The 13407-nt window shown below is 41.4% G+C and overlaps 1 protein-coding gene across 2 annotated transcripts in view; it reads right to left on the reverse strand.

The window, feature by feature from the left end:
* ANKRD12 (ankyrin repeat domain 12) overlaps positions 1 to 13407 on the reverse strand; it is a 67731-nt gene that overhangs the window by 23539 nt on the left and 30785 nt on the right. For both annotated transcript variants that reach the window (XM_015814266.1, XM_015814267.1), the window contains exon 3: positions 7420 to 7567. In XM_015814266.1, coding sequence (XP_015669752.1) covers positions 7420 to 7567 — 148 coding nt within the window. The remainder of the gene's footprint in view (positions 1 to 7419; positions 7568 to 13407) is intronic.

Here is a 13407-nt window from a genome sequence, read left to right on the forward strand (position 1 = left end):
GAGAGATTAGTCAACTGGTGGAATTACAGAAGGATGTGAATATTAAAGTTAAGATTTGATCAATGAAAAAAATACAAAGGCCTGACTCCATCTGAAGTCTTAGAGACTACTAAACAAAGGTACTGACTGCCAGATAAGGAGATACACTAGAAATGCAGCGACCAAGAAGATAAATGTCCTCCTCTGTAAAGAACCATCCAAAGTGTACTCAAAACTGCAGTGCAACAACACAGTAACAGCAGATCTATCAACAGCAGAAAATGAAGAGTATTGGAAGAAGATATAAGAGAAACAGCAGACACATAACATCAATGCAAAGTGGCTGCTAGATCCAAGAGCAGACAAAATTAATTTCCCAGAACAGGAACCAGTCACCATCATATTAATAGACACCCAGCAAATAACCACACGTATTGGCTAAAAAAAATAATCAGCAGTACATGAATGCTTAGCAGCACAGATGAACCAACTGCTAGTAGCAGGTTCTTACCCAGGCCAGCTAATACAAGGAAGGACAGTCCTGATAATGAAATACCCCCACAAGGAAACAGATCCATCAATTGCGGCATATACCAAGGTAATGTACTTTCCCTGCTGCTGTTTTGCACAGGCTTCAACCCCTCAGTCAATCACACAGACTGGATATGGATACAAATTCAAGAATGGAACTACCATGAGATATCGACTCGCTGATCTAACTGACATGGATCTACAGAGAGGACATTGGGATGTCAACTGGACTGGAGAAATGTGGCTGAAAGATAGTAAAGAAAGGGAAGGTAGTTAATAGTGATGGAATAGAAATACCAGCAAGTCACATAGCAGAAATACAGACCAACTACAAGTATCTTGGTATCCCACCGTATGGATTGTGCTTATGAAGGGGCAGGTGGTGTGATGAATTACAGTGAAATGGCAGTTTTTCAGGAAGGGTGGAGCACATTTCCAGGAAGGGTAGGTGAGACAAGAGACAATGCTTAATCTTGAGCTGGGAAGGAGATAGAGGAAGAGAATTACAATAATCACTCCCTAGAACAGTGGTTCTCAACCTTTTTAATGCTGCAACCCCAACCGGTCGTAAGTCGAGGACTAAACCGGTCGTAAGTCGAGGACTAAACCGATCGTAAGTCGAGGACTAAACCGGTCGTAAGTCGAGGACTACCCAACCGGTCGTAAGTCGAGGACTTTCCCTGCCCGGGAGCACCGCACATGCGTGGTTCCGCCCCCTGCGCCGGCCGAGGCGTAGCTGGCAAGCGGCAGAGATGGAGCAGGCCGACCACCAGCTGGCCCAGCTCAAGGGAGGTAAGGCACCCGCCGGAAAAGGGGAAAAAATGGCGGACAAAAAAATGGCAGACAAAAAAAATGGCGGACAGCCTTGCTTGGCGACCCCCATGAAATGGTCGATCGACCCCAAATGGGGTCCCGACCCACAGGTTGAGAACCACTGCCCTAGAATATCCCAGGGATATCCATTAGGGTGAGATAAGTTTTTTGGGCTGGGCCTGACCCATAGGAGAATCACAATGAGGAGGCTAGGAAGACAACAATATCTAAGTACCATCAAAAGATAAAGCAGGTCTTGAAGAACCAGCTCAATGGGAAGAACAAGATCCATGCTATCAACACACGTGCTTTGACAGTCATCAATTACCATGTTGGCATAGTGAACTGGCCAAAGGAGGATATGGAGGCTGCTGATGTGAAAATCTGGAAGCTCCTCACAATGTACAAGGGTTTCCATCCCAAGTCTACCCAGAGACCGTATCCAGTCAGAAAGAGAGCAGGCGAGGTCTACTGAGTGTCAAAGCAAATGTCTTGGATGAAACCCAAAATATCCAGGAATATTTCAGTAAGATGGCATTCAAAGATGAGCTGCTGAGAGGCAGCAGCAGACATGAGAGAAAAATCAAAGAAAGAAAGTGCCACGGCAAGACAAGACCCTGCATGAGATGAACCATAGACAGATTGTTGAGATGGCAGACATTAGAAAATCCTACCAGTGTCTGGAGAGGGCTGGACCAAAAGATAATACTGAGGCACTAATCACAGCACACACAAACAGTACTAAGCACCAGATCCATAGAAGCAGGAGTCCACCACATCAGACAAGACTTGAGGTGCAGACTATGCAGAAAGGCCTCAAAGACAATCCAACACATAACAGCAGGCTATAAAAAGCAGGCAGGAACAGCATATACTGAATGCAAAACCAAGTAGATGGGGCGTTGTCTTACCTGAACGCTTTTTCTCAGCACGGAGATGGAGAATTCACCAATGGGTTTACTCTGTCTTCCTGCCCAATCAGATCAAGTCAGCCAAACCTGCTACGCCTGTCCTGGATTAGGGTGTCCCAGTCTTGATGTAGGCGAAGCCACTAACTGACAGTATGACGTGTTGGCTCACAGAACCTAACCCTAGGCCTAAAGAACCTGCAAGGGAGGGAGTGGATTCTCCATCTCCGTGCTGAAAAAAAGTGTTCAGGTAAGACAACGCCCCTTCTCCAGCACAGGAGATGGAGAATCCACCAATGGGACATACCAAAACCTACTGTCCCTGTGGGAGGGAAGCAGGCCGGTCTGGTGTGACGCCTCGAGGTACAACCTGTTGGAGAACTCTCCTGCCGAAAGAGGCCTCTGCAGAGGTGAACCTGTCCAGTTTGTAGTGGAAGCAGACACCTTCCGACCACTGGAGGAAGGGTGGAAGGAAACGAAGAGGGCCTCAGAGTTGCGGAAGGCAGCCGTCCGTTTGATGTAACAACGGAATGCCCTACGAATGTCCAGAAGTGCCATTGCCGTTCCAGATCATGAGATGGATTAGGGCAGAAATCTGGGAGCACGATTTCCTGAGCCCTGTGGAATAGGGAGTTAACCTTAGGGACAAAGGTAGGATCTAAACGAAGGACCACTTGGTCCCGGTGAAAGATGCATAAGTCATCCCTGATGGAAAGTGCCGCCAACTCAGATATCCGTCGTGCAGAAGTGATTGCCACCAGGAAGGCGACCTTGAGAGACAATGATCGCAGATCACACATCCTGAGAGGCTCAAAAGGCGGCCTGGTGAGGGCTTGAAGAACCCGCGGCAGTTCCCAAGAGGGATACCTATGCACCACAGGGGGCTTTGTGTTTGTGGCACCCTTAATGAATGAATGTATCAATGGGTGTTGACCTAGGGATACTGCGATGTCACAGGTAAGTAAGGTGGAGAGAGCTGCAACCTATCTGCGTATCGTATTTGGTGCTAAACCCCTTTCTAGACCCTCTAGTAAGTAGTCCAAGATCCTTGGAATTGTCAAATCCGATGTAGTCAGGTGGTGTTTTGTGCACCACAGACAGCTGTCACGTTGGATGCCATGGCCCTGGAGGAAAACCTGGCAGCATGTAGAGTCGCATCGGAAGCATATTCCATTGCCGCTACTAGCTTGCTCAGGTCCTGATGTGTGCGAACATCCTCCGGGGGAATCCTGGCTTGGAGCTGTCGGAGCCAGAGAAGAGAGGACCTGATAAAAAAGGATGCTGAAGTGGTTGCCCTAATAGCCCACGCCGCCGTCTAATGGGTCCTGCGGAACGTTAGTTCCCATCTCCGATCCTCCGCCTTCAGTGCCTCATACATATCTCCTGAGATCGTGGTGGGGGATACGAGAGGGGCCAAGGGGTCATTCACCATAGGCACCTCCAGCGCATCTGCTTAATCTGGAGCAATGCTGAACAGTTTTTTATCGTTCCCGCTGGGGAGGGAAAAGGTGCTAGGGGAGACACACTGTTTCCGGACCGCATTGAGGAATAGGGGCGGACAAGGTACATGGTGCTGTGTTGCTACCAGTTTGGTGAAGACAGGGTCCGCATCTGAATCGGATGTCGTTGTTGCTGCTGGCGTAAACTGATCGGGGCCAATGTGAGCTGTAGAACTGGCCTTACGAAGCATGGGTAGAAAAAGAAAGGAGTTAAAAAGCCCGTCGAACGGCGGCGGGTCCGGGGGAGGATCCTCCTCCTTTGACCAAGGGGCATCTAATTCTTGATCATACTCCGGAGGGGATGAGGCCCTGCTATATGAAGATTGGGACGGAGAGAGAGGCCCGTGATATCCCGTGGTTGCCAATTGGGGAATCGGAAGGGAAATGACTGAATTGGCCCTGGGCATCTGTGACCTGGCCACAAGAGCCCGATCCACCGCCTGAGCAATCAACGCTTGAAGGCGATCCTCAGGGGGGAAGGTGCCAGCCTTGGCTACCCTGAGTCCAGCAGCCGTGGGGGTGAAGGTAGCCTCTGGGACTGGGCACTGTACCTGTGGTACAGGTAACAATTGAGGGGTGTAGATATCCCGATCTGGTCCAGGCGGAGTGGGAGAGGTGAGGGACTCTCCTGGCAACTAGACCCCCTGGGCAGAGGTAGAAGGACCCAGTGGTAAATCAAAAGGAGGAGCCTCGGCTTATTCAGCCTCAGCCCTGGCCTGTTTTTGTGCTTTGGAGAATTCCTTCTCCAGAGCCTGGTGTCTCCTGCTGGCCTGTTTCTCCGCCAATTTGGAGGTCTTCCCCGCAGACATGGCCTTGGCCTTGGCCAAGATCCTACCTGCGGCCTCCTGGTTAGAGGATCTATGCCAGTGGTGGCGAACCTATGGCACAGGTGCCAGAGGCGGCACTCAGAGCCCTCTCTGTGGGCATGTGTGCTGTTGCCCCAGTCCTGGACCTTCAGCTGGGTTTTATAAAACCTTTTCGCTTTAGGCCTCCGCCACCGTGTACAAAAAAAAAAAGGTTCAATCAATCAGTCAATTTCAACTTCTCACAGAAAAAAAGATCTTGCAAAGTTGAAATTGATTGAACTTTTTAGTCCCACCCAGTCTGCTGTTACCACTGCAGCCATATCCACCCAATGGGCCACACCCACCCGGCACCCGACGATGCATAAGTGGGTTTTGGGTTGCAGTTTGGGCACTCGGTCTCTAAAAGGTTCGCCATCACTGATCTATGCTGTTTCCGACCTGAGGAAGGAGGTAAGGCGTCCTTGATCTGGGAGGCCGTGTTGTCCTCCATCCTGGTGAAGGTAAACTCAGGTGCACAAGAGGGTACCCCTGGTAGTAAGTCGATTGGCGGGTAAGAGTGAAGAGCAGGGGATGATAATGATCGCCCTGACCCCCTGGTCACCAGACCGGTGCTACTTCGATGACCGATTGCGTCTACGGCCGCGGCAAAGTCACCAAGGTGACGACAGCCAGCCTGCTCGAAAACCTTTCTCCAAATTGTGCAATTTGTAGAAGTAAGCTTTTGAAAGACTGCAAGAATGGCTCCCGTTTGCAGAATGGTGTGAGGTGGCCTCAGTAGGAAGGCTGTGCCTCTCAGTGGCTGGGCACACCTGATAGCAGCTGCAGAAAACTGCAAAGGTTAAGTGGGACACTTTAACTGGCTGAGGCCTCCTCATAGGCGGGAGAGCAACTGAGGCCTGCTGGGCCAAGACAATTTTATGTGTGGTGGTGGGCTGGGTAGGTGAATAAGAGATAGATGGGTAGGGATAGTTGTAGCACACTTTTGGTTGTAAATGCAGGTAGACTGCTAAACTCCTGAATTTTCATCATTTGACTGTGGGAGTGCAACAACTTTGGGCACAGATTATAAATTCTTTCATTCAGCATCATCTTAATTTTGAACAATTGTTGAACTAATGATTGTTAAGCAAGGATTACATGTATTCTGAACCAACTGAAGTTTATAGAGTGCCTTAAAAACAGCCTTGTTGAGGAGATAGGACACGAAAAAAAAATCCCCAAGAGAGTATGATTCCAACACCACCCATCCCCCCAGAAAGGGCACAACACAACTGGTAAACAGATTCCTGGACACTATCACTAGCAGTATTTTTTAAAACCTAGAAGTATTCCTCTGCATAAAGAAAATGTGAATCCTTAAACAACATGATCTATACTTCTAGATCATCAAATCAATTCTCAACTGTCTAAATAATCTTTACTTTTATTGTCTCCATGCCAAAAAAACCAAACAAAACAAACCCACAAGGAACTAAACTTTCTTTCATGTTAATTCAATATCCTTACTTTCAGGATTAGGAAATGGAAGCTGAGTATCATCTCAGTCAGGATGAATCCCCACATATCTATTAGGTCCATGTAATGCTAACATGGGAAATAGGAAAATACTGTGAGAGCCCTGTATTATACGTGTGAAATGTAGAAGCAATCTTCCAACAAAATTTAACCCAGAACAATACAAAAAGCAACAATTATCAAACAAACCTTTCAACATGAATGCAATATAATGTTGCAATATAACGCAGTATAAGAATATTCAGGGAGGGGGAAGAGGAAATGGACTAAGAATGAAAGAAACTATCTCAATGAAGCTCCACGTAAATCAAATTATTTTGTAATGAGTTATAATCTCACAGAGGAGTGTTTCTCAAACCCCAGTCCATGGCCTGGACCCAGTCTGCAGCCTTTTGGGAACGGGGCTGGGCAGGTGGCAAGTAGAAGCACGAGTGCATGAAGCTCCATTTGCGCAAACAGTGGGAGCGCGCAGTAAACTATCTTCTCTCCCACCCCCGCCAGTCCATAGAGCCAGAAAAGTTGGGGACAGTTCATCTGTACTACGTACAAGCTTGACTCATTTTACATGTTAATTAAGTAAACAAAGAATCAAGCGTGCTTTAAAAGTGCTTTTGTGTACATATATTCTGAACTTAAATACTGCTACTTTCCCTTAGACACTAACATTGCTGAAAGATCAGGCAAGCACAAACTCATCTTAAAAATTAAACTTACAGTTCACTGAAAATAAAATACAAAATCATAAAGAGCAAGGTCATTAGATATTTTAAAACAATGGAATTTGTAATTTAAGCAATGGAGTGCATATATGCATCAATTCTGAGTACATCATCTGTCGAAATGAATATTTTAAGCCTCTTTAACTGAGAGATTTAAAGATGCACTGAATTATATATTTTAAATAAGTGGGATTTGAAGATGCTTAAATGTAAGTGATTTGTGTCCTCTATATTTACATATCAATACATTAATCTACAACAAATATCTGATCGTGTTCTTTATCAATTTGATTCCTTTTTTCTGCCAACACATCACTTACAATTAGCAATTGTGTTCATCATTGATATGCATGGGTATGAATTTATTTAAATGCATTAATAGGAATGCCCACACAAAATACTGTTGTAAAGCATCAATCTGACTGTAAAACAGATACATAGCAGGTAGACTTGCTATGAATTGTACAAAATGAAATATTTTAATAGTTTCCCTTATAATTTAAGAGAATCACTTTGCTGAACTAATAGCTAACAAATGGGATATTTCACTCTTATTTCACTATAAATTTTCATATTTTGTGACAAACCAATGTTAACAAAATTACCATAAGCATGATGAAAAGAGAAAATAAAACAAAAAAGGCTCTACCTGTATCTGAATTTCGATCTTCATTTCTGGATGGACTAACATTAAACTGAAGTTTACGTTTCATGGAAGATTTTTCTTTCATGTCCTTTCCCACATCACTCCTATCCACTTTTGCAGTTTTGCTGTAGGAGGCAATCTTGTCCTTGCTCTAATATAAACAAAAATATACTATGTTATAAGTACAATGTTTGCATAAGACCAATAATAAACCAAATAAGTGCATTCATTGAAAAGGCTTCAACTCAATTAACTAACAACAGTTTCTCCTATAAACTATTCCTTAATTTACAACACTCTAGTAAGTATATTAAACTTTATTGTGAAAACTTTGTAAACATAGTTAAAACAAAATGCTAAAGAGCCAGATATCTCCTATTTTTATAGATAAAAATAAAATTGTTATTGTGCAAACTGAGCTAGAATAAATAGAATCATGGAATAAAGAAGCTATTCCAAATCTCCCTATCTCAAGAAAAATTCTAGAACAAATTATTAGTTTGATCAACTTGTATCAAAATATTTTATTAAAGTCAAAAGAAAAATCAGTAAGGATATAATAAACTGATTCCTAAAACTACAACTGAATCCTTCAGGTATGTTAGCTTGTGTGTTCTAATACACTACACATAATACACTACAGAGGGCATCTGAGTAACTGATTGAGCATATAATCAAGGGATGCTTTTTTTTTTTTTTTACAAAACATACATACATATTCTGTTTATATATGCACCCAAAGGGAAAAACAATGGATTGCATTTTATCCTTCTCTCCAGCATTCTATTTTAGAGTAGCAAAAAGTTAAGCGAACAAGCTTTTTGCATGAAAACTTTTGATAATTGTTTAATTGTGGCAGAGTACAAATTAAACGAATTAATAAAATAATTATCTACACAATAACCTACTTTAGCAAAAGTCAAAATGCATTTGGTTTTTCTTTATCTATCACCCCTATATTTAGGTCTTGTAGTAATTGACCTAGAAACTACACCTTGCACAGTAAATAATAATTTTAAGCAAAACTTCAAATTCAACAAGTGGGATGCCACTTAAAACTGATAATATAGAAATCTCTATTATTAATTTTGGTGGCCTCTTATAGGAAAGCCAGGACAGAGATTGTTATACTTAACAGAACTGGAATTACTACAACTTAAGCTGCAATATCACCTACTAAATTCTCAGGCATTTTCTGGTTTTTATGTGCACATCTCCAGAATTACTCTGATTTTGGCAATTGTTCTATGAAATGAAACATTTTTCATTAACTTTGATGCATGGATGGTGGGAGGGCCTACCATTCATTTGGCAGTCTCCCTATGCTAAAGTAGTTAATATATTCAAAAATTCACCAGGATGAATACAGAAAAACATATTAGAAATAAATCAAAGACATGCTATAACAGACAGAAAGAGCTATTGTTATAAAACAGACAATATTAATACACGAGAGCAAACTCTTTTGAAAGATTAATCTGAAACAGAGAAAATCACACTTCTTAATCTAATACTTCTTCACTTAGAACCTTAAAAACAGATCTTACTTTTTTCCAGCCATTCTATATAAATATACTGCTGTTAACCTGTACATTCCAACATTTAGAATTTATAATTTTCATTCATTCATTCCTTCATTCATTCATTTCTCACATTCATATAGCTGCCCATCTCATGACAAAGTAATTCTGAGTGCCTTATAATAAAAACAATAATAAAATCCAAATGTTAAAAAGAATCACAATTAAAAAACATCAACAATATGAATATTAACAAGATAGTGAAGAGAACTGAATGCAGACATCTCATCAATTCACCAATTCAAATATATCCCTAAGACATGACTGCTACTATATTACTGATACTTAATAAATGCAGATGTTATCCTCTATTTACACTGAAGTGTACTATTGGGATCTGCAAAACTCGCTTATTTGAGAACTAAATGTTAGAGAGGATTCTGAAATAATTTATTTCCCACCAGATTATGCTGACTTTCATCTGGAACATAACATCCCAGGACTGCTTCAAAGTTTTTCTAAAGTAAATCATCTGAACTGGAAGCAATTCAAAGAGTCCTGGGAAGAGCCCAGGTCCAAGCAGATGTATTTTATGTGGAATGTTATATGTAGGACGTCATAAACCGCTTCCAGTTCCGAGAATCTACTTGCAGAAAGTGCCAAATTCGCCCTTGAAATGGCATTGTCCAGAAGAATATTTCTAAATACTGTAATTTTATGGAAGCAGAAGGAACTGCATAAGAATGGGAATATTAGAATATAAAGGATGCAAATTAAGTTTTCTTGATTGAGAAAACGTATAGGGTGCTAACTCAAATAAATGTCAATTTCAGCTTTAGCCAGAAGTTAAATTATTTAATTTTAAGAGAATTGTTACTGATGCAAGTGACCTACTTCTATGGACATATTTAAAATTTTTAATATGTCCCATTCATTTATAAACAATGTAACCGAATCAATATTTCAATTTTGGCAAAATAATACCCTGTTTAAACTTGTAACATACAGTATATATATTTAAGTAACTCATTTATAAGTCTGGTTTAATTGTTAGATCTAATGGAAGATTTGGCTGATTAACTGGTTACACCTAACTATAATTAGATAAACTTTTCATGTTTCAGCTCTATCTTTTGCTTAACTATGTAAAGCTGCATGTATGTCTTATAAATAAATAATTTAGTAAGAACAATGTTCTAAAGGTGCATTTATTTATTTTTGCTTTAATCTGGATTTAATCTATTTCTATAGACAATGAAAATGGAAGGGTTCCTTGAAAGCATAAAATGCTACTATCCGTATACCTTTTTCTAAGAGAAAATGCAGTTTGCATACCTAATTCACATTATTAACAGGCAGCCCTCATTTAACAACTACTTGTTGTTATATTCTGCATGGCAACAGCTGCCCCGATCCTGTTATACTGTGTGAGCCACTCACCACATCCTCACCTGCCCAGCATCAGCCACTTGGTTCTGTCATACTTGTGCTGCACCTTGCAGGCCACTTACCCATCCTCCACACTTAACAACAGGAACCCCTATCCCTGTTGTAATTGTGCTACACCTCATAGGGCACTTAAACACCCTCCATCACCTGGTAACAGCCACCTCCAGTTCTATTATGCTCACACTGCACCTTAACTGTTGGCTGGTCTGCTTGCAGACAGCCTGGGATTTGCTTAATAACTCACAATCCTTGCTTAACAACGGTAGTGGTGAGTACCAGGATTGCTGTCGCTAAGCAATGTTATGTTGTGCTTTACGATCGCATTACTTAATGATGGAAAGTCTGGTCCCAATTACCATTGTTTACCAAAGACTATCTGTATTCAGAAATAAGTCTTTATTGCAATCTTATTAATTAAAAATGTCCTCACTGATTCTGACTGAAACTCCATAATATTTGTTACAGAATAAGCACAAACGTACTCTTTAGAACTTTCTTTCAGTATACATTTATAGGAAACTGCTATTAGATTATTTTATTCTTCAAGATAGCTAAGAGATGAACACTACTGTAGTCAGAAATTCAAGCCAAGCCTTCCAAGAGGGAAAAAAACCCTGTCTTTTTCAGACAAAAAGTGACTTAAAAAGACAATTCCCAGTTGCACAATGCAGAAGCAATAAAACACACTACATATACCTACAAACAGAAAGTTTTTGCAATTTTGGCACAGTCAGTCTTAAAAGCCTCAAGTAAATTTTCCTTATTTACACTCAGTAGACTAGCTATAAATGTATGTTTTATTACAACAATGTATTAGTCTTTTGAAAATAGGCAAACACAGGAATATTAGTATGCAACAATTCACAATAACATTTTAACACATTAATTCAAAAGATAAAATATATTAGCTCTGTATTCATGCTAAACTATTGTCAGGTATTGTTCCTTGATCACTCTATTCAAAGAAAGTTCATTTTACTCCAGAAAAACAGCTCTACTAGTTATTCGAGAGATTGCTAGGAAGAATGATTATCCAAGGGAATAAAAAAGAGCCTAATTATGTATCACAGTGATCAATGTAATGTAATATATGTGCATCTTCAATTGGGGAACTTATGCTATATACTTACCTACTACACTAAAGAGATATGCCCCCAGAGAATTATCATTTTTCAGAAACTGAAAACTGACTGCTGTTCAAGTTATCTAATCAATGAGAAAAATCTGTACAGTAGATATCAAAAGCCAAAATAAACCAATCCTAAAGCATTCCAACCACTAAATCATATGAATATTTTAGCTATGTACTCTTGTAGCACAATTTTCATTAAGCAGATCTATAAGAATACAGTCAAATATACAGTCATATAGACAGAATTTTGCCAGATTAAACCTATCCTAACCTAATAGATATACTCTGGAAGATTCTAGGGAATGGCTATCCTAAATCACTTCCTCTTCCTGTGATCCAGCTCCCTTGTATTGTCTCTCCCCCTGCCCCACTCTCGCCTTGTAATGTGCTCCCTAACTCCTGAAAACCTGCTGTGTTACTGTAGTCTATCACATCACCCGCTTGTCATGGTTCCAATAGCTGAAACCCATCAAAAGAACTTCAAGGCAAGAATTCTTCCTTAAAGAACATTTTATTCAGAAAACAAAGTATCAGCACTACATAGTTGAACCCAAAACTAAAATTCCTTCTCCCGGATATAAAGTAACAAATTGCAATTCCCACTCCCAATAAGCAGTCATAAATCATGTTCTCCAATTAGCCTGAAATGCGGGCTTTCTCTCCACCTCCTCAGCCCGCCAAACCGTTATCAGTTCGTCCTTGATTTCCCACAAAGCAGCGTTATTATTATGGCTAGCTGAGCTCAAGCATTCATCCCAACCCCCCTTCTGCACCTGATTTCTAAATAGAAGAAAAAGCAAGTTAAAAGCAAAGTGGAAATGGCTTTGGGGTGGACTTTCCCTAAGAGTCTGGAAGCTTTAACTCTACCGTAAGTGGGTTTATGATTCTTACGATGGGGAAGGGACCTAGATACTTCGGTCCCAACTTCTTACTAGGTAACTTGAGCCATAAATATTTTGTGGATAAATAAACTTTTTCTCCAACCTGGAATGACCTTTGGGGAGCCCTTTTTTATCCGCTTGTTTTTTGTATGTCTCGGAAGCCTTCTTCAGAGCGAGTTTCGTTTTCCTCCCACCCCTTCACCCACTGGTCAAGCTGGGAAGTAGAGGGTCCTTGAGGATATTCGGGTATTGGGTTGAATTCTTTTCCTGTGGCAATTTTAAAAGGCGTAAACCCGGTACTGCTGTGAACAGAGTTATTGTAAGCCACCTCTGTGAAAGGGAGGAGGTCAGTCCAGTTCGTTTGTTGATAATCCACATAGCATCTAAGGTACTGTTCCACTATTGAGTTCGTTTTTTCAGTGGCCCCATTCGTAGATGGGTGAAAAGCCGATGACAGTCCCTGCGACGAGCCAATCAACTTGAGGAAACCCCTCCAAAACTTAGTCATAAATTGCACCCCTCTGTCAGAGATTATCCGTTTTGGTGCACCGTGCAGTGTGTAAATGTGCTTAAGAAACATCTTAGTCTCTGGGCTGATGGGAGTCCTTTGCAAGCAATGAAATGATCCTGCTTCGAAAAAAGATCAATCACAGTCCAAATCACTGTATTTCCTCTGCTTTCAGGTAACTCGATTATAAAATCCATAGTAATTTCTTCCCATGCCTGCGAAGGGTCCGCAACCGGTTGTAATAGTCCAGGGGGCTTCCCCGGAATTCTCTTCATGGTGGCACATACAACACAGCTTTTGTTGTAGTTCTCCTTGTTCTGTTTCAAACCTGGCCACCAAAATTGTGGACGAACCAGATGCAGTGTTTTTAAATAGCCAAAGTGCCCAGCTTGTTTCACATCGTGAACTGTGCTGGAGAGCATTGAAGTGGAGGGTTTCAGGCAAATACAGCTTCTCCCCCTTGTAAGCCAATCCATCCCTGCACGTCAAGGTGGTTTGATT

The sequence above is a fragment of the Protobothrops mucrosquamatus genome, unplaced genomic scaffold (genome assembly GCF_001527695.2).
Source record: "Protobothrops mucrosquamatus isolate PMUCROS unplaced genomic scaffold, P.Mucros_1.0 scaffold233, whole genome shotgun sequence".
NCBI lineage: Eukaryota > Metazoa > Chordata > Lepidosauria > Squamata > Viperidae > Protobothrops > Protobothrops mucrosquamatus.